Source organism: Coregonus clupeaformis, chromosome 20, assembly GCF_020615455.1.
Source record: "Coregonus clupeaformis isolate EN_2021a chromosome 20, ASM2061545v1, whole genome shotgun sequence".
Taxonomy (NCBI): domain Eukaryota; kingdom Metazoa; phylum Chordata; class Actinopteri; order Salmoniformes; family Salmonidae; genus Coregonus; species Coregonus clupeaformis.
The window spans coordinates 38,378,786-38,399,344 of record NC_059211.1 but is presented as its reverse complement, the minus strand read 5'-3'; the positions used below and the strand labels follow the sequence as shown (position 1 = coordinate 38,399,344).

General features: G+C 41.6%; 1 protein-coding gene across 2 annotated transcripts; it reads right to left on the bottom strand.

Moving 5' to 3' along the window:
* Positions 1 to 171: 171 nt before the first annotated feature.
* Positions 172 to 20,485, bottom strand: hook1 (hook microtubule-tethering protein 1). Of its 2 annotated transcripts, XM_041839218.1 has the most exons (23): positions 20,219 to 20,485; positions 18,128 to 18,213; positions 17,015 to 17,087; positions 16,684 to 16,734; positions 16,285 to 16,417; positions 16,002 to 16,069; positions 15,689 to 15,751; positions 15,480 to 15,506; positions 15,192 to 15,275; positions 5,692 to 5,855; positions 5,457 to 5,597; positions 4,903 to 5,104; positions 4,599 to 4,709; positions 4,360 to 4,447; positions 4,005 to 4,077; positions 3,796 to 3,936; positions 3,599 to 3,686; positions 3,419 to 3,450; positions 3,252 to 3,334; positions 3,056 to 3,156; positions 2,815 to 2,916; positions 2,605 to 2,673; positions 172 to 2,467 (listed from the first exon to the last, which is right to left on the bottom strand). In XM_041839218.1, exons 1-23 carry the CDS (start codon positions 20,261 to 20,263, stop codon positions 2,309 to 2,311), a joined length of 2,184 nt encoding a protein of 727 aa, XP_041695152.1. In that variant the 5' UTR covers positions 20,264 to 20,485; the 3' UTR covers positions 172 to 2,308. The 2 variants fall into 2 exon arrangements, with proteins under 2 accessions (XP_041695152.1, XP_041695153.1); XM_041839219.1 differs by lacking the exon at positions 15,480 to 15,506.
* Between the last annotated feature and the right edge of the window lie 74 nt (positions 20,486 to 20,559).

Genomic DNA, 20,559 nt, shown 5'->3' with positions numbered 1-20,559 from the left:
CTATTGAACATACTGTACATAGTGAAAGGAGTATGGAATGTAAACAGAGAGGAGTAGCTGCCAACTGCAATATAAGCAATCTCTGTTCTATATAGTTTAAATGTAGGCCTATAGCCTACTGTATCTGAGTGTCAATGTAATAGAAACAAAGTGTAGCTGGCGAGTTAGAAGTTAGGCAAGAAGGTTTGGTTTTTATTTTATTTTTTTCACCAAAAAACAAACATTTTGATCACAAGAAATGTGAGCAATGCCTACATGTGTTGTGTTATGGAGGGTCACTCTTTTTTGGTTTTGAATAGAGAGTAAAGAAAATAAAAAAAACATTAATATGCCACCCTCGTGGCCAACAAGAATGTGACCAGCTACTCTCACCCCATAACAAACAACACTTTGAAAATAGTTTATTCTTTACAGTACATGAAAACAAAAGGCTTTAAGACTTATTTTTCATAACTATTATTCACACTTATTTTCCCACTAACACAATCAACAAGTAGCCTACTATCCGAACAACGTTGATCAGATCTCATTTCCTAGTGCTGCTCTGATTTCTGTATACATGGCATTGTATGTGAATCAGTAGCTGTACTATCCACTGCAAAAGAAAAACAACAATCCAAAGAGCTGTGAAATCAGCTTTGTACACTGCTCTAGTCTAGAGACCACAGTTTTAGCTGAAGCGTGTGTATAAAATGTAAGCAGCAGCACATGACATACAGGAATTTCCCGAAACAGCAAATCCAACGTCTAGCTAATTGTTTGCCTTGAGCTAAAGTAAGCCTCACTATAAGGCTAGGATTCCAACCCAGTAGGGATCATAACATCAGTGGAAAGCTATTTTAAAAGAGATTCATGTTTCATTCAGATATCCCAGTGCACCTCAAGCCAAGACGCATCAAACTCAACCCCCAGATGCATTGTGGGTACAGAGGAAGGTCAATGTGCCCAAACAAATTTAAGACATTCAAAAGGTTGTCACAGCATTTTTGAATCATCAGAGAGGAAGAATATTTAATCTAGGAGCTGGTTCCACAAATGCAGATTAAATACATCCAGGACAAGGTGTAATTCTGCTTTAGTTCATCCACATTTCAATATTTCATAACCTAACTATAATTTAATCTGGGTCTGTGAAACTGGCCCATAAATACCAAGCTGGTGTTTGAACCCTGATAACAGTAGTGATGTGTAGATTATACTGTTGAAACCTTACTCATCTAGACACAAGACATTCAGACAATATAAAGGCGCAACAGTATTCCGTTAGAGCATGCAGTAAGTTCTAGTACAGATCACAATTGAGCGCATAGAAAATTTACACCATAAATAGTCCTGGATTTCTGATTTGATTAATTGATTCGTGGTTGCCGCACCAGAAATGTTTGTGTCAGTATGACATCACAGGATATTGACACAGGTCTGCAGTATAGACTTCCTACTTTTGTGTAAGAAACTAGTAATGGACGTTTGGTGGCCAGCACCAAATACACCTATTTCTCCTCAGTTATCTATGCTCCATTCATCCCTGGTGATTGTGACAACACAGAGGAGGAAGAAGAGGTCAAACTCGCTCTGTAGTCCAATGGTTGATAGGGTGTTAGTTACATCCTTTAACTGCATAGTGTGGTTGGTAACAGCATTCAAATAAGCCATTTAAGACCACATTTCTCTTATAAGCTCCAAATTGTAGTTTTTTGCGCATTCATAGACTGAAGAAATGTATATATATATATATATATCCCTGACTCAATATACAGCATGTCAGGAAGTCGAGATTAAGAATCAAGGTTAGTTCAATAGGCATTCCAGTCAGAGCTTGACGCTAGCTAGGCTAACACAGGTATATTGTAGGGCTCAGTCAGTGCTATGTGCTAGGCTAAGGCTAATAAAGCATGTGGGTAGGGTTGCCTACTCAGACCAAACTCATTCCAGGTGATTATAAGCAGCAGTGCTGTTGTATGGTACTGTGCGGTATATTACTGTACAGTGCATCAGTGAGGAAGAGGGAACACGGACTAGACCAAGTGCTCATGTTCACGTCAGTCAGTGCATGCTTGTCCCCTCCCCAGGGGCCGAGAGCTAGTGTGTTTAAGGTCACTTGAGTGTGCACTTGTGGAAGGGAGCGAGAGAAGAGCCATTTGTTTGTTTACTTCAGATGTGGGAGACCCCGGTCCTAGTAGGCCGCCGTGTCAGCAGGCTTTTGTTCCGGCCCAGCACTAACACACCTGATTGAACTAATCATGGTTTAACTTTAACAGCAGAAGCCTGTATACACGGTGGCCCACCTCAGCAGTCACCCATCCCAGGTCTAGTTAGCAGTGGTGGCAGGCACGCTGACAGAGAGGGTCCTGCGGGTGGCGTTGGTGACCTGGCGCTGCTGGGACAGGAAGGACTGACCGGGGGGCACCATGGAGGTGGAGCGACCCCCCAGACGGGCCTCGATCGCCAGCTTCTGGAAGCTCAGACTCTGGAGTGGAAGAGACACAACATGCATGTCTATTTAAGTTGGAACAAAAGATAAATATAACGTATGTACATTTTACATTCCTTAATTTATTTTCAAAGGAAATATGAGGTGTGTCTATTCTGATTTCATGTTCTAACCTTGTTGTACCATGCTGTTACAATCAGCTTCTCCTCATACTCTCTCAGCTTTGCCTGCTCACACTCCCTCTACACACAGAGACAGAGAGAGACTATCAATACCAGAGGTCGAGAGTGCATTGTGAGATAAGTACTATGGATCCCCCTGTGAATGAGTGCCTCCTGGCTGAGGGTTAAGGAGAGAGGCCAGGGGTTAAAGGTCAGCGTTACCTCCAGACTGAGGATCCTCTTGTCTCTGTCCGACAGCTGGTTCTTCAGAGCCTGGATCTCTGCTGTGGCTGGGTTCAGCTTGGGGTCCAACGCACGGATCACCTACAGCACCGAGACAGACAGAGACCGAGGGCTTCATCAGACGTCACTGGTGGGAGCAGCAGCAAATAGAGACACTACCTTTTTCTACACTTTTTGTCCAGCTGCTAGTTGGATAAGAGACGAAGGAATGACAACTCACATTGCGTGCCTTCTCCAGATACATCTTGTATCTCTCCTCCATTGCTCTCATGTCGTCATCCTTCTTCTTCAGAGAAGCCATCAGCTCATCCAGTCTCAGAGCTAAGGGACAGAGACAGACGACGCTCACTAGGGTTACTCTGAAAACTATACCGCCAATGTTGTGGTCATGTTATGGTTGTGTTAGTTGTACTCACAGGTCTGTGTGTTGTCTGGCTGCAGGTCCTCCAGCAGTTCTTTCTTCTTCATGATCTCATCCTGCGCCTCGTTCAGTTGCACCCTGTGTAATAAAACACCTTACTTTATACATCTCTCTCTTAGGAGTAACATGGAGGTCTCACAAAGCAGTATGGACCATACTTACATATGAGCATCCAGTTTCCTCTTCAGGTGAGACTGAAAATAAAGAGCAGTTGCAAGAGAGAACACAGCTACCGTTACCTTAGAGCTGCTACTGTACATATGAGAGACAGTATGTAGGGTTAACGTTTGACATAGCAGTATGTGTAAAGTCTATGCATGTACTGTATAGTGTGTAACTCACATCATCAGTCTTGGCCCCCTGGCCCTGTAGGCTTTTCTGTAGATCCTCTACCTGCTGTTGCAGCTCAGTGACTCTCTCCCGGTTTAACCTGGAAGTACATCACACACAGGAAGTAGATTACCGTCAACTAGGAAGTAAAACATCCAAGACCGCATAAGTGAAAAGGTGCCAGCTAGCGCCACCCACACACCACGCACCTGTTCTCAGTGTCCAGTTCAGAGCGTGTTCGGTGTGCCTCCTCTAGCAGTGTCTGTAGTTCAGAGATCTTCTCATTCTCTGATCCCTCCTGCTGCACACGCAACATCTTATTCTCATGCTGGAGCCGGATAAACTTCTCCCTGTACGGACAAGGACACAGTTAGTGCAGTCAGCGTCTCACACACCAACACAATTATTAAATTATTACCTGTACTCTATAGGTAGGATTTCAGCAGCAAGGTTATCATGGCTTGGACTGCCAGCTGGCATCCCTGCCATCCCTGTGGAGAGAGAGGAGATCAGTAACCATGTCTATTTGTAAGCCTCAGAGACACAGGCCATGTGGGAGAGCATCAAAACCATGATGTATCTGTGACTGATTGTGATCTACAAATACCATTAGTAGTTATTTATGATGCAAGGTGATTTGGAGATCAGTCTGTCTCAACTCGCCTTTAAAGTCAGCGGCAATGTCGAATACGCCCACACCGTTTATCAAAGAAACCTTTACTTTCCAATCATATTCAGCACCAAACAGTCAGTGTGATGGTCCAATGAGCTACCTGCTTGTCGGAGCTGGTCCTGTTGAGCCTGGTTACAGCGTAGCTCCTCATTGGTCTCCTTCAGAGAGTCTCGCTCGATGATGATCTTCTGATGACATCAACATCAGGAGACAGAGAGAGGAGATAAGCCAATAGTAGATTATTGTCCGAAAACATTCCTTAGTTCCTTCCCCTACTGTGTTTGCATATCAGAGGGACCAGGTAGGTTGCAGTAGAAAGTGTTGGGATCCAGTCAGTACCTCTTTCTCCTTCATCACGGCGTCGTATTTCTCCTCAAACTTCTTCATCTCGTAGGCCAGGTTGTCTGCCCGCCGAGACTCCTCTGACAACTTCCGGTGCAGCTCCTGGACCTGGCAGGAAACAGGAAATAGCTTTAGTAAGCCCCCTGATTGGCTGTTTGTCTCCTCAGAGACAACTTGGTAGGTGAGGGCAAAAGCTTCAGAGTTCCACCATGTAGCTTTCCTCAACCCAGTGCTGTCAGACCTATAGTGCAAAAGGGAGGGGAATGTTCCTGTCTCCAGTATATTCTCAGATATGTCTCACCTGTCTCTTGTATGTCTCTAGCTGTGCGCGGGCAGCATTAGCCTTGCGTAGCTCCTCCTCCAGACTGACAGTGTTGTGCATGTAGGTCATGTTCTTCTCCTCCAGCAGTTTGACTTGTCTCCTCAGATCTCCCAGGTCCTCCAGTTTACGCCTGTATGTCTCCACTGACGCCTCCAGCTTCACAGCACGGTCTGAACAGCTCCTACACACAAAAAACACACAAACGAGAGAATTGCATTTAATTCAATTTATAAAGAGAAATAAATAAAACGGGCACCGTGAAGGACCAAAACACAAACATTCTCACTGGTCTACCCTTGCTTCTAACTAACCACTTCCTGTCTCCCACTCCCATTTATACACCAGTATTCAATCAACTCAATTGATGAGAGGGGCTTCTGATTAGCTTGTTAGCCAATGCAAACAGCACAGATTACAGATAGGATTAAAAGAGATATGATGGAGTCATTCCAGGTTGTCTTTTTGCCGGTGTGATGCACATCTATGCAGCACAACTGCAATAAAGACGACCTGGAATGCCACCAAACACACACCTGAGGATGTCGAGTTCGTCTTTAAGTGCTCGTGACTCCTCGGCCAGGCTGGTAAGTTCGTCGTTACGATGCTGAACCTCGATCAGCTGCTTCTCCAACTCTTCACAGTGGATCCGGTAGTCATCCTTAGCTGCCTCCAGCCTAGACACAGACAGAGGGAGATATCTGTAAGCGCTGTGCTGAATGACTAAGCATCGTCCCAGTGCAATGTGTTTTCATTGACACACACACACACCTGAAGTTCTCCTCCTGTAGTGTCTCTAGCTGTATCTGTAGCTGGCTGTGTTTCCGTCCAGAGGGCGTGCTTGGATCATCAAACGAGTCCAGCTGATTGGCTCGGTCCGTCAGCACGTCGTTCTCAGCCAATAGGCTGTTCCGCTCCTCCTGAAGGACAGTCACCTGACCAGGGTCAAACCAGGGTCAGAGGTGGGCTGTGTCTCAATCCCAAAATGAGTAACGCGAACATAACTATCAAATCCATCGTTTTTTACAGTCCATCCAATACGGTGGTACCACACAAATGTTCACATATGCCTACAGAATGAGGAGAAAGGGAGCTAGAGGAGTCTGAGATGAAGTGATAAGCATCAATTCATCTCCAGTGGGAAAGACCCCATTATCACCAACTGTTCAACAAACATAGCATCATTATTAGAGCCTGGAAGTACAGTACAGCGAAGCCACTCTGCACCGTCAGCAAACATCATCATGGTAATTAATAGGTTGAAAGGCTGGTTAGTTCACCTTCCTCACACTATGTTCATTAGTTATGGTTTATGCCAGAAACAATACCTGGGAATAGAGTGTGTGTGTGTGCATATATAGTTGAAGTCTGAAGTTTACATACACTTTAGCCAAATACATTTAAACTCTGTTTTTCACAATTCCTGACATTTAATCCTAGTAAAAAAATACCCTGTTTTAGGTCAGTTAGGATCACCACTTTATTTTAAGAATGTGAAATGTCAGAATAATAGTTGAATGATTTATTTCAGCATTTATTTCTTTCATCACATTCCCAGTGGTTCAGAAGTTTACATACACTCAATTAGTATTTGGTAGCATTGCCTTTAAATTGTTTAACTTGGGTCAAACGTTTCAGGTAGCCTTCCACAAGCTTCCCACAATAAGTTGGGTGAATTTTGGCCCATTCCTCCTGACAGAGCTGGTGTAACTGAGTCAGGTTTGTAGGCCTCCTTGCTCGCACACGCTTTTTCAGTTCTGCCCACAAATGTTCTATAGGATTGAGGTCAGTGCTTTCTGATAGCCACTCCAATACCTTGACTTTGTTGTCCTTAAGCCATTTTGCCACAACTTTGGAAGTATGCTTGGGGTCATTGTCCATTTGGAAGACCCATTTGCGACCAAGCTTTAACTTCCTGACTGATGTCTTGAGATGTTGCTTCAATATATCCACATAATTTTCCTTCCTCATGATGCCATCTATTTTGTGAAGTGCACCAGTCCCTCCTGCAGCAAAGCACCCCTAAAGCATGATACTGCCATCCCCGTGCTTCACGGTTGGGATGGTGTCCTTTGGCTTGCAAGCGTCCCCCCTTTTCCTCCAAACATAACGATGGTCATTCTATTTTTGTATCATCAGACCAGAGGACATTTCTCAAAAAGGTTCGATCTTTGTCCCCATCTGCAGTTGCAAACCGTAGTCTGGCTTTTTTATGGCGGTTTTGGAGCAGTGGCTTCTTCCTTGCTGAGCGGCCTTTCAGGTTATGTCAATATAGAACTTGTTTTACTGTGGATATAGATACTTTTGTACCCGTTTCCTCCAGCATCTTCACAAGGTCCTTTGCTGTTGTTCTGGGATTGATTTGCACTTTTCGCACCAAAGTACGTTAATCTCTAGGTAACAGAACGCGTCTCCTTCCTGAGCGGTATGACGGCTGCGTGGTCCCATGATGTTTATACTTGCGTACTATTGTTTGTACAGATGAATGTGGTACCTTCAGGCATTTGGAAATTGCTCCCAAGGATGAACCAGACTTGTGGAGGTCTACAGTTTTTTTTCTGAGGTCTTGGCTGATTTCTTTTGATTTTCCCATGATGTCAAGCAAAGAGGCACTGAATTTGAAGGTAGGCCTTGAAATACATCCACAGGTACACCTCCAATTGACTCAAATGATGTCAATTAGCCTATCAGAAGCTTCTAAAGCCATGACATCATTTTCTGGAATTTTCCAAGCTGTTTAAAGGCAGAGTCAACTTAGTGTATGTAAACTTCTGACCCACTGGAATTGTGATACAGTGAATAAGTGAAATAATCTGTCTGTAAACAATTGTTGGAAAAATGACATGTGTCATGCACAAAGCAGATGTCCTAACTGACTTGCCAAACTATAGTTTGTTAACAAGAAATTTGTGGAGTGGTTGAAAAACGAGTTTTAATGACTACAACCTAAGTGTATGTAAACTTCCGACTTCAACTGTATATGTGTGTGTGTATATGTATGTGTGTGTATATATTAAAAACAACAAAATTATTTTCAGCGTCTTCGCTCCACCTGTTCCCAAAAACTACAAATGAACACAGTGTAGTTTATGTCAGTGATATGCAGGGGTGAAAGTAGATGTAATTTCTTCCTGGTACGGGACCTCCTGTGTGCACACGCTTGTTTATGCACCCCAACATTTTTATGGGACTAATCATCTTTTTTTATTTATTTTTTTGTGGGGGGGGGGGTTAGATCAGCTTTAATATTGCAGATTGTGGGTTTTATCAATGTTATAATTTGCATAATTTCCAATCACTCATATCTTTTAAAAAATATATATATTTTTCCCATTATTTTCCCTCTAACCCTACCTCCCCTCCCCTAATTGGAGTAAACTAATGGACAACAATACTTAGGCTTCTACTTCCAGCTTACGCATACTATATACATTTTACAGACCCAGTACATTTTACATTAGTGCTCTCTATTTATTTATCCCACCCTTCAGCTACCATCAACCCTTCCCATCTATCTCTAAAAACCATCCAGTCTTGACTTCCACTTGCCAGATATTTTTCAACTGTGCTCTGATGTTTCACAAAAGTTCTGAACCTTTCTATTCTCAGTTTCCACAGATTATAAATCAAAGATTAACACCTTCACTAAAAGTACTATTATAGTATTGATCGACTGACCATGGCTTTAAGTCACCCGGCAGTGCTATTTGCAAAGATAGCTTTAAGTAAATCTGATTTTTCAGCCATTCCTGAACCTGAGACCAAAAACTAGCTACACATGTGCAGTACCAAAACAAATGATCTAATGATTCTGTCTCATCGGAGCAAAATCTGCAGAGCTGGGATGGTTGTATCCACCATTATTATAACATTCTATTGATTGCAAGAATTTTGTATAATAATTTTAATTGAAAAACTAAGTTTTGAATCCAGCGTCATTTTGTGTATCAGTTCATAAACCCTGTGCCATGGAATCGGCACAATCTCTTCCCAACTATTTTGCAACCTGTAAGGCATAGCTGTTTATTTTGGAACGGGTATACTTTTTTTATTTATAAATTTTTCTTTAACCATTTTTTCTTTTTACATCAAGTTATTATTTAAATTCATACAATACATTTATAGATATATATTTTTCAACCCCCCCCCTCCCGGCAATCTGATAGCATGAGATAAAAACAAATACATTAATATTACATAGTAAATCTGCTGAACAATACATCATATTGTCTCAGATAGTGACAAATTAATGGATGTAAAGGCCCGTTGGTTAAGAGTTAAAAAATGTCCACTGCTGCTTTTTTCCATGTGTCCAGAGTGGACACCTTGGCCCTGTTGATTCTGGCCATGGAGAGCTCCATAAGTACAATATCCTTAAAATGTGAGCAGACATTTTTGCAATGGTAACTGATGAGGTGGAATCCACCTTTGTACAATCATTTTCTTAGCAGCTGTGGTTCCTGCCAACCACACTCTCCGTTGGCGTTCTGACAAGTGCAAATCAGAGTCATCACAAAGCAACATCACTATTGGATCTAATGGCAGTATTTTATCTATAAGTACAGAGATGACATTCAACCACCCCTGGACATTTCCACAGCACATGCTGAAAAGTACCAAGGTCCCCTGTGGTGCAGAACTCGCATAATGGCGACGGACTAACACCCATGTGATGTATTTTTTGAGGTGTTAGATAGGTTCAATGGCACATTTTTAAATTAATTAATTGATGATTGGGGTTTCTAAATGATCCAAATATATTTTTCCATACTGTCTCCCAATTGATTTGTCTGTCAGCAAGTGTAAAATAATTTTCCCATACAGTGGATAGAGTTAATGGTTTTTGTGCTACTAGAATTAATTGACTATAGATATTAGAAACAACTCCTTTTGAGGGACGTCTGTCCGTTAGAAGTTTGACCAATGGGTGTATTGCTAGTTCTGCTCCCCAGAGGACCCCATAGGCTCGCATGGATAGGTGGAGTTGAAGGTAAAGACAAAATGATGAACCTGGGACATTAAAACACTGGCGGATTTCCTGGAAATTGAGGAGTCCATTCAATTGAATATGTCTTTGAAAGTATAAATACCCTTCTTAGACCAAGAATCGGATAAATGGTTTCTTACACGCTAAGAATTCTTTACTACGCCATATTGGAAAGTATGAATGCCATTTCAGATTAGATCTCATATGCTTCTCTGTAGCTTTCCACACATTTACTGAGTATGCTATAATGGGTCCAAACACTAATGCACATTTTTTAGGAGTCAATCCAGAAAATAATACATCTTGTAATCTAAATTGGTGAAACTATTGACTCTTCTATAGCACGCCAAGGAACAGAAGCCTCTGGGTTTAACCAGGTCTGGGTTTAACCAGGTCTGGGTTTAACCAGGTCTGGGTTTAACCAGGTCTGGGTTTAACCAGGTCTCCAGGAAATTCATTTGGAATGATAGGTGTCGCATATTTAATCTGTGGTCTCTTTCTCCCCCAAATGAACTTCTTTATGACAGAGTCAAGTTTAGACCAATAGTCTATAGGAGGCAGTGGTAACATGGAACTCATCATATTGATACGAGGGAGGACATTCATTTTAATAATTGATAATTGAGATTCCAGCAAGCAAAAAATTTATATGTATTTTTGGATCTTTTGAAAGGTTTCTAAGTAGTTCTTCCTGCAAGTAGTGTGAATAGAGGGGGATATGGTAATGCCTAAGTAGGTGATTTGTTTCTTCACTGGGATCATGGGTGGTAGTTACATAGCTGAGGTGGTAGTTGCATACTTCCCATAGCCGAGTTAAGAGGTAGTAGAGCTGATTTAGACCAGTTGATCTTGTAACCAGACCATGAGCTGAATGCTGTGAAAATAGACATTATTGGCTGGAGGGATTTCTGAGCGTTTGCGATGTAGAGCAGTATGTCATCTGCATACAGAGAAATTGCTTGTTCAGTTTGTTTGATTTTGATATGTGAGGAAGCCGAATTTTGACGTATGCTTTGTGCCAGCGGTTCAAGAGAAAGAGCAAATAGCATAGGGGAGGCGGGACAACCTTGTTTACATCCTTGTTGTATGGTAGAACAAGCCATAAATATTCCCACTCTAAGCGGTCAAAGGCTTTCTCTGCATCTACTGATAACACAGCACACAGGGTATCCAGATTGGAAGCCTCAGCAACCACATGTAACATTTAACATTTTAACCAGCTTTGGTCTTTAATGCAGGGCCGACAAACAAGTTCTTTACCTTCTCCCCCTTCCACCTCCAATTTTGCCGTAATGCTGCAATCAGACATTTCTATATACAGTATCTCACAAAAGTGAGTACACCCCTCACATTTTTGTAAATATTTGAGTATATCTTTTCATGTGACAACACTGAAGAAATGACACTTTGCTACAATGTAGAGTAGTGAATGTACAGCTTGTATAACAGTGTAAATTTGCTGTCCCCTCAAAATAACTCAACACACAGCCATTAATGTCTAAACCGCTGGCAACAAAAGTGAGTACACCCTTAAGTGAAAATGTCCAAATTGGGCCCAATTAGAAAAGATATACTCAAATATTTACAAAAATGTGAGGGGTGTACTCACTTTTGTGAGATACTGTATTTGTTAGCTGCATGTGTGACATAACTCCACCAGTCCTATTTATGATATCATTAACAAAGATTATACTGTTTTGAAAAAAAAATCAAAACATACGTTTTTTAAATTAATTAGTATATTTGAGTTTAACCATAATATTTGTTCTGTCTTTTCTGGTGGATTAAACTGAAATTGCAACCAGCTTTCTATGGCTTGTTTTAAAATAGTGATATTTTGGAGAGGATTTCATTTTCAAATAACCAAAAGTGAGAGAGGTTGTAATCTGAATAAATGGAAAAAGGAAATGTTTTAACACTGGGTGAGCCATTCTTACTAACCTGCTAGAGAACCAGTTCGGATTTAAAGTATAACTTTTATATGATTGAAGCATTAGTGAGAGGGTCAATGCTTTAATATTTAATAATTTTAGCTCTCCGAATTCATATTCATTATATACAGTGCATTCGGAAAGTATTCCCTTTTTCCACATTCTTGAGAACCTTCCAGAAGGGCAACCATCTCTGCAGCACTCCACCAATCAGGCCTTTATGGTAAAGTGGCCAGATGGAAGCCACTCCTCAGTAACAAAAAGGCACATGACAGCCTGCTTGGAGTTTGCCAAAAGGCATCTAAAGGACTCTGACCATGAGAAACAAGATTCTCTGGTCTGATGAAACCAAGATTGAACTCTTTGGCCTGAATGCCAAGTGTCACGTCTGGAGGAAACCTGGCACCATCCCTACGGTGAAGCATGGTGGTGGCAGCATCACGCTGTGGGGATGTTTTTCAGCAGCAGGGACTGGGAGACATACCCAAGAAGACTCGAGGCTGTAATCGCTGCCAAAGGTGCTTCAACAAAGTACTGAGTAAAGGGTCTGAATAATTATGTAAATGTGATATTTCCATTTTTTATTTGTAATACATTTGCAAAAATTTCAAAAAAAAATGTTTTACCTTCGTTATTATGGGGTGTGTAGATTGATGAGGGGAAAAAAATATTTTTATCCATTTTAGAATAAGGCTGTAAAGTAACAAAATGTGGAAAAAGTCAAGGGGTCTGAATACTTTCCGAATGCACTGTAAATATGCCAGTTTAATTGTGTCTGGCCTGCCATTTTTTGCTCATAATATTAAAAACAAGTCGTCCGGTATAGGCAGGGCCATCAGTAAATAGGTAAACAATATGACTAAATAATTAATCAAGGCGATTTTTCCACAAATAGACAAGTATTTATACATCTACCTTTCCATGGTAGCAAGATCTTATCTATTTGTGCTAACTTTCTATTCAAATGTATTGTATTGACATTATTTATTTCGGGATATGAATATCGAGTATGTCCACTTCACCCATTTATTTCGGGATATGAATACCGAGTATGTCCACTTCACCGTCAGACCATTTTATTGGTAAACTACACGGTAATGTAAAAGTTTAACTTTTTTGAAGTGATCCAATACATAATATAGTACACAATTTCTCTAACCTCTCTGGATTATCTAGATCCTCTGAGGCTGTACAGGGATCCATATTGCAGATTTAAAAGGAAACGAGTCATCAGCGTACAATGACACCTTTGTTTTTAAGCCCTGGATTTCTAGCCCCTTGATATTACTGTTGGATCTGGTTTTAATAGCTAACATTTCTATGGCCATAATTAATAGATATGCAGATAGTGGACAACCTTGTTTTACTCCTCTTGACAGTTTAATACTTTCTGAGAAGTCGCAATTATTTACTATTTTACACCTGGGGTTACTACAGTACACATAACTTTAACCCTTTAGTCCATACATTTATATATACATTCTAGTCGTACTTTATCAAAGGCCTTTTCAAAATCAGCTATGAATACCAGGCCTGGTTTCTAGATTTTTCAGTGTTCTATTGTTTCCAATACTTGTCTTACATTATCTCCAATGTATCGTCCATGTAAAAAACCTGTCTGATGAATAATATCTGACAATACCTTTTTAATTCTAAGCGCTATACATTTTGCTAAAATTTTGGCATCACTACACTGAAGTGTAAGGGGCCTCCAGTTTTTTAGGTGGACTGGATCTTTATATTTGTCACCTAATCATAGAATTACATATAGAATCCCTATTAAGTCAATAGGATCTCTGTGGGCCTAGTCAAAGATTTGTCATTTAACTTTTAAAATGTATTACCTTTTATTGTTGCATAAACACAACCAGTCATGACACTTTCATCCGATTGTCAAACAATCACTTCAAAAGGGCTCCTTTACTAGGCTACCCAGACACGTTCATCCACTCCCAACATATTTCCAGCCTTAAAACAGTGGTGAATGGAAAGAGACATCTTTTACACAAAACACCAAAAAGTGTAATGACATTTGGCGATTGTCATTAAGCCAGGATTTATGCATCCACTGTCCGCGCATCGGCCACTAATCTCTGCCTGCAAAATGTCTGTGCTCTCGTCGAACCACATCGCATTTTGGAGCATAGGCTATACCACCCGTTTTTAAGTCCATTCGCTAATTTATCATGCCTCTGACATGCGGTAATGATAAATAATGGTGTAATAGCCGAGAGTTTTGTTGACATTTTGTTTTAATTATTGTGATAGGTTAATGTTTTACTGGTACGGCGTACACAAACTATTTATTTTGCCGAGATGCCGTACCGCCTTACTTTCACACCTGGTGATACGTGTTAGTGACAGAGAGCAAGAGAGGGTACAGATGTTTTAGACAGCCTCAGCAACCAGCCATTAGATGTGTTTAGTCCACCTCGACGACGAGCAGCCATGCAGCCATGTGAACTTACCTTTGTGTGTCCGTGAAGAGAGAAACTGGTGATCTACTGTAACAACTCAATCTGTAGACACGAGACGATAGACCCATTCAACAGCATCAGTACCTTTACATAGATTTGACTATTATGAACTTGACCTAATCAGTAACCAGCAGCAGGGTTCTGTCCTGTCCTGTGTTTTCCCCAGCCAGGCATAGCAGGATACGGCAGAGTGAGCAGGCAGGGGGAGAGCAGAGTGGCCCAGTCTGTAAAACCACAGCCCTTCAGCTCCACCAGCCACAGACAATGGCATCATAGCACATAAAACAGACCCAGTATATAATAGGGCTGGGAATTGCCAGGGACCTCACGATACAATATTATCCCAATACTTAGGTGCCAATACGATATGTACTGTGATTCTTACGATTCTATATGTATTGAGATTCGATACTGCAATTCTATTGCGATTTGATGTTCCAAACATATTGCCCACTGCTGCAGAGAAAATGAGAAAACAAGTTTTGATCATGAAAACATGTTGACTCGCTATTTAAAAAGAAGATGGAGAACAAGCTATAGGATAAAAGAATACCTGAGTATTGCCGCAGGTACAGCTGACTAGCGCTAGCTAATGCTACCTACAATAGCAATAACAAATCGATACTTGGAGTCAAATATCGATATGATATCGTCCAAAAATAATATAATTATATGTAACTATCAATTCCCCCCCCCCCCCATCACTAGTTTATACTCTACCAGGGTTGTGTGTGACAGCTAAATCTCATGGATGGTAAGTGTAATATCCACTCCAGTAACCTTGATCGAACTCATTTAGTCTAGACTGTGTGCAGCGAGCTTAGTCAATGCTTCGGTTTGGGGGCCTGTAGAAAGTGGGTTTGTGCATGTGTGTACCTGTACGTCGAGCTCCTGACAGCGCTGGGCTAGTTCCTCCTTCTCTGCCATCAGATCCGCCAGGTCCTCAAGAGCCTTCTTCAACTGGTAAACACACACACACACTTAACAATAGCTAGCTTCTCTACAGCCAGCCTACTTCAGCAAGCACGGGGAGAGACTAGCAATATCACAGTACTAACTAGTCTAAGACAAGCGGTCAACTACGGAGACACACAATCAACAACAACTATAATACAGACAACAGCATTCTATTAGATCCCTATAACACAGTGCATCACCTCTCACCTCTTGTTCCAGGTCCTCCAGTGTCAACTAGAGGGACATGCACAGTCAGCAACAACTATATATATATATATATATATAATATATATATATATATATATATATATATATATATATATATATATATATATATATATATATATATATATATATATATATATATATATATATAGACTATTAGAGGCCTAACACAGTGGATCTCCTCCTCTCACCTGTGATTCTACGTCCCCCGGTGGCTCTGCTCCAAACTGGGCCATGTTCTCTTTACTCATCAGCTGACAGAGAGAGAGACATGGTACATGTTTGCTTAGAGACAACTTCGTTCCTACTCATTCTCACACACACAACAGGTGGTCTAACATGACTTTCTCTCTAAAGCCAAAGAGAAGTCATGGATGTACTTTAACAACATCACAGTATTGGTAACTGGCTTTTTAACACATATAGGCAATTCTAAGATCCTACCGTACGTCACACTATTTAAAATCAATCCGAGAGAATGGCCCTGGTCAGGCCAAGCCTCACCTCCTGAATGGCTGTCATCACCACATGCTGTACGGACTCCTCCAGAGTCATGATGACCTGGATGTACTCTGGAGGGGGAGAGAGAGAGAGGATGGAAGAAGATGAAGAGAGAGAAAGTGAGGTGGGGGGGGAATTACACACACACAGTTTCTGTTTTGGGTGCCAGTCTGTTACAGATTTAGCTGACTCCTTTGTCATTGTCTTGGCAAGGCAACAATATAGTGTTGTTGAACCATTCTAGTTCAGCCTCTGGGACTGCACCGTGTGTGTGTGTGGGCGCTACCTTGTTTTCGTTCACATTTGACAGCACAGCCCAGTATGAGCTGCAGCAGTCGTCCCAGTTCTACAGGGTCGGACTGTTCTGCCACCTTCACCAGGTCTGGCAAGGGAAACTCCTGGATCTGCTGGCTCAGGGCCTAGTGACACAGACAGAGAATATAACAGTTATAACCAGACATAAAGGGTTATAACCTGGACCAGGTCTGGCAGGAGGAAGTCAGATCTGCTGGCTCAGGACCAAGTGACGCAAGTGAATAGAACATCTATTGTGAGGCTGCCATGGTATTAACCATTCATAACCAAACTGTGGAAGTATTGAGATCTGCTGGGCTACAACCTAGTGCCATAGAAAGAATAGAACAGTTATAACCAGACATAACTCAACATGTTTCTTTCTACCTACCTCATTGTAGTAATCCACCATCATCTGAAGGATCTTCTTCAGGTTGTTCATCTGGAGAAAGAAGTTACAAAGTCTTCACTCTAGATAAACAAAGTGTACACCTCAAAGAAATTCTGAGTGAGTCTTTTCTGGTGTGATAATTGATAGCATTGAAAGGCTAATGGTTGGCTAAAATACTAACAGGGCCAGCAGAGAGCAGTCACTCTGGTTTTTAGGTCAGTAAGGGAAGAAAGGAAGGATAGCAAGGGAATTAGGAATGGAAGTACAGAGAGAAAGAGGGAGGATGAGAGAAAAGGGATGGGCAGAAAGAGGTAAGTATGGAGTTCAGTACTTTGAGCCTCCAGTTATCCCCAACATCTTCTTTAATGCGACCGAGCCAACTTTTACTGAACCACGCTGGATCTCTGCAAAGCACAACACACATGCATAAGCATTGGACAGAAAACGTCTGCTAAACAACCATATTCAAATCAGAAAATATCAAACCCAAAAATCTGACACATATTCAGCCAGGGGAAGACAGTATAAATTAATAATGTATTTTAGTGATGGGAAGTTTGGCTCTTTTTACTGACTGATCTTTTCAACTCGTTCAGTCAAAAGAACAAATCTTTCGACTCATTTTGTTCATTTGAGTCAGTAATGCCCAGAGCACGCAGGACCCCCTACCAGCGAACGATGAAGTGAAAACTTGAAATAGTCATGATTCTACAAGCCACTTATTCACGTCGTTCACCATAAGGGGCTTATTGGAGCTGTCATTTGTGACTGAAACTTGTAAAATCATGCTTTAAACAATGTACATTTGTTGATTGCTAGGCATACAAATATGATCATTTCTTGGTACATTTGAAACAAGTTGTGGCCACAATCGGACTAGATTGTGAACGACTCTTAGCGGAATGCATTGCTTGACTGCCGTGAGGGTGTTAAGCTAAATATCGTTCTCGAGTTTGAGTTTGTTGAGCAGAGGCTGTGTATGTTTTGGTTCTACAAAGCTGCGTCCATCATAACATTCAATAATCAATTAATTGTATTAATTCTTGCACCATGCGATCAATTATCAGTTCTAAACAATCAGTTCTGGGCCCCGTGTAGCTCAGTTGGTAGAGCATGGCGCTTGCAACGCCAGGGTTGTTGGTTCGATTCCCACGGGGGGCCAGTATGAAAAAAAGAAAATGTATGCACTCACTAACTGTAAGTCGCTCTGAATAAGCGCGTCTGCTAAATGACTAAAAATGTAAACATGTCTATTTCTTCTCTTTGATGCCTGCAGCATGATCTCATTTGCCTGCGTGCATATGACAGACAGTAGTTGGTCAGAGCACGTCTCCGGAGTCACCGGAGGGGCGCGTATTAATGTGTGTGTGTCATGTGTCAGAGAAAACACATTGCACTGGGAAGACATTTAGATTAATTCAGCGTGTGTTTGTGCGTTACTCACATCTGATGCAAGGCCTGAGACATGGCAGCTCCAGTGGTCAGCTCCGCTACAGTTGTACATGGTGACCCAGTGTTAAAGGTCTGGAGCTGAGACAGGGTGGATTCAAACAAAGAGAATGACAGATTAGAGTACAGACGGGAGACACTGGGAAATAAATGAGACAGAGTCAGTTGGAGGCACTGAAATCCATCTCCACATGCATTGATCATACAGAAAACCCTGTCATGAACCATCAAAAACAAGATTTAATGGGCGTGCACATGTAACGGAGTAGCCCTACCTAACACACAAGCCCAATTGTCGTCCTCAAACCATGAGGATTTCCTCTTGGTTTAATGGTTAAAACGTTGGGTTGCCATATGAGGTCAGAAAGAAAGGTGTGTGTATGTGTATGGTCACTGTGAGAGCGACAGCCCCAGAGAGACATCAGTACTCTAGTCTAGGCCCTACTCTGCTATGATGGACTTGTGAATAAGTAATCCTACAGGACTGTGTCTCCATGGTGTCTGGTGAGAACTCACTACAAAACTGCCACACCAAGTACTGCAATCAGGACTTTTTACCTCCAATACAATATACATACTGCCTTCCCAGTCCTGTGCCCTCAACTTATACTTTAGCATCCACTAGTAAACTGTAGTGCTCCCCACAACTCAATGGCTGCATTTACACATGCAGCCCATTCTGATTCTGAGTAGTGGAAAAATATCAGAATTGGGCTGCCTGTGTAAACACAGTCAACGTGGTTATTCATTCAATGACATTGTGTGTCCTGTACTGGTTATACTCTCTGACATTGTGTGTCCTGTACTGGTTATATCCTCGCAGCGTTCAGGAAGATCATGCATCTTAATAGTGTCTTTGTTGTCCCCTCTCTTTCTTTTACACTCATTTTCAGTCACAGAAGATTTGAAAACAATGGTGGGTGGATGCCCAACAGGAAGGAGCTTTCATTTGGCTCGATCTCTCATGTCACTGCAGATAAAGGGGAGGATAGCCCAAAACGAGAGGAAGCCACTTCGGTCTATTGGGATGCAGCCCTAGTCCTATTCTGTCCTGTATTGACTGGAGGAGGGAATGCTCCACTACAGGAGAGAGACATGTTGTAACACTTGGCACACAATCTAATCTCACCTAGTAGGCTACCTGACTTCAAGTCAAATTGACATTATCTCAAATGTTACTCAATTATTACAAGCCATGTAAGGAATAAGGTTGCATAATAAAACTGTAGCCTACAGGTGCTACAATTCACATTTGGCGTTTAGGATCAACCCAAATGAAAGGTACATTATTACTGAGTTGCCACTGGCTAGTGGCCTATAATCGAAGGAGCAACATTCCACAAATATCTAGCAGTTAATGAGATTAGCTCCCTAAATCGGATGAGGATCAACTGAATTCAGGGATATTGTTGTCTTTCTTTGTGTGTCGAAGAACTAAAGACAAAACTGGAAACAAGGCAACGCTCATTTTGTGCATTGTAGATTTTGAGATAAAATATCCAATCTGCGCATAGCAGACTAAACTCAACGATTTATGATGGAGTTGAACTACTACTAGTGTGGGAGGACTTGAGCTCCAACCTCGCATAAAATTAAATAAAAAAAAACACAACTACTGATTTCAGCCCCCAAAGAATAGACCGCAATTAAACAGAACAATGTCGTGTGTAATTACGGGCTATTCTTTGGGTACTGAAATCAGTAGCCTAGTTTTTGATAAATACGTCGACGGTCCAGTCCGCCCACACTAGTCGCCGCTCAACTCCATCATAAATCGTTGAGTTTAATCGGCTAATCTGCGTATATACTCTATACAGGCTATTCTTATAGCCTAGCTGACGTAGTATATCGACAATGGTTTATCAATACATTAACATTAGGCTACTGTAGGCCTAAATTATTATAAATAGGAGAGAACAGGTGGATTTCCAAATCGTGTCCCATTTCCTGATTGCTTTTGTCCTGACACTAATTTACCTGCCACAGGTAAACGATACAGTCATCGATCAACACAGTAAACATTCATGCAATCAGACGCTTTAAAGCGCTCTCGGAATGAACAGAGGACATCACAGACATCACTCACCCATATAACAAGGCTCTCACACAACACAGCTTTGTCTGTCTCCATTTCTCCCGGTCAGGTTTGGCCAGATATGTCCGATGCACCTGCCATCAACAACAACACGGTTCCCCTTCCCTCTGCATTTGACCTCACCTGCGGTGGTTGCATCTCTAGCGCTAACTGCGTAATATGGATATGTTTCCTGGTCACTGCGCTGTAAAAGCACCGTGAGTTTCTACGTGAATAACTGCCTCGCGCTTTGACGTTTTCTGTTGAGACGGATGGGGATTGAAGCGATAAAGAGCGCAAGAACCCAAGAACGAGGAATGAAACACCAATGGTGTCTTCTGACTGGAACAGAC

Coding starts and splice junctions, on each gene's coding strand:
- hook1 (XM_041839218.1), bottom strand. CDS start 20,263: ATGGAGACAGACAAAGCTGTGTTGTGTGAGAGCCTTGTTATATGG. Junction 16,070..16,284: donor CAAATGTGAACGAAAACAAG/GTAGCGCCCACA, acceptor CTCCCCCTCCAG/AGTACATCCAGGTCATCATG. Junction 3,937..4,004: donor ATCCTACCTATAGAGTACAG/GTAATAATTTAA, acceptor TTGTCCGTACAG/GGAGAAGTTTATCCGGCTCC.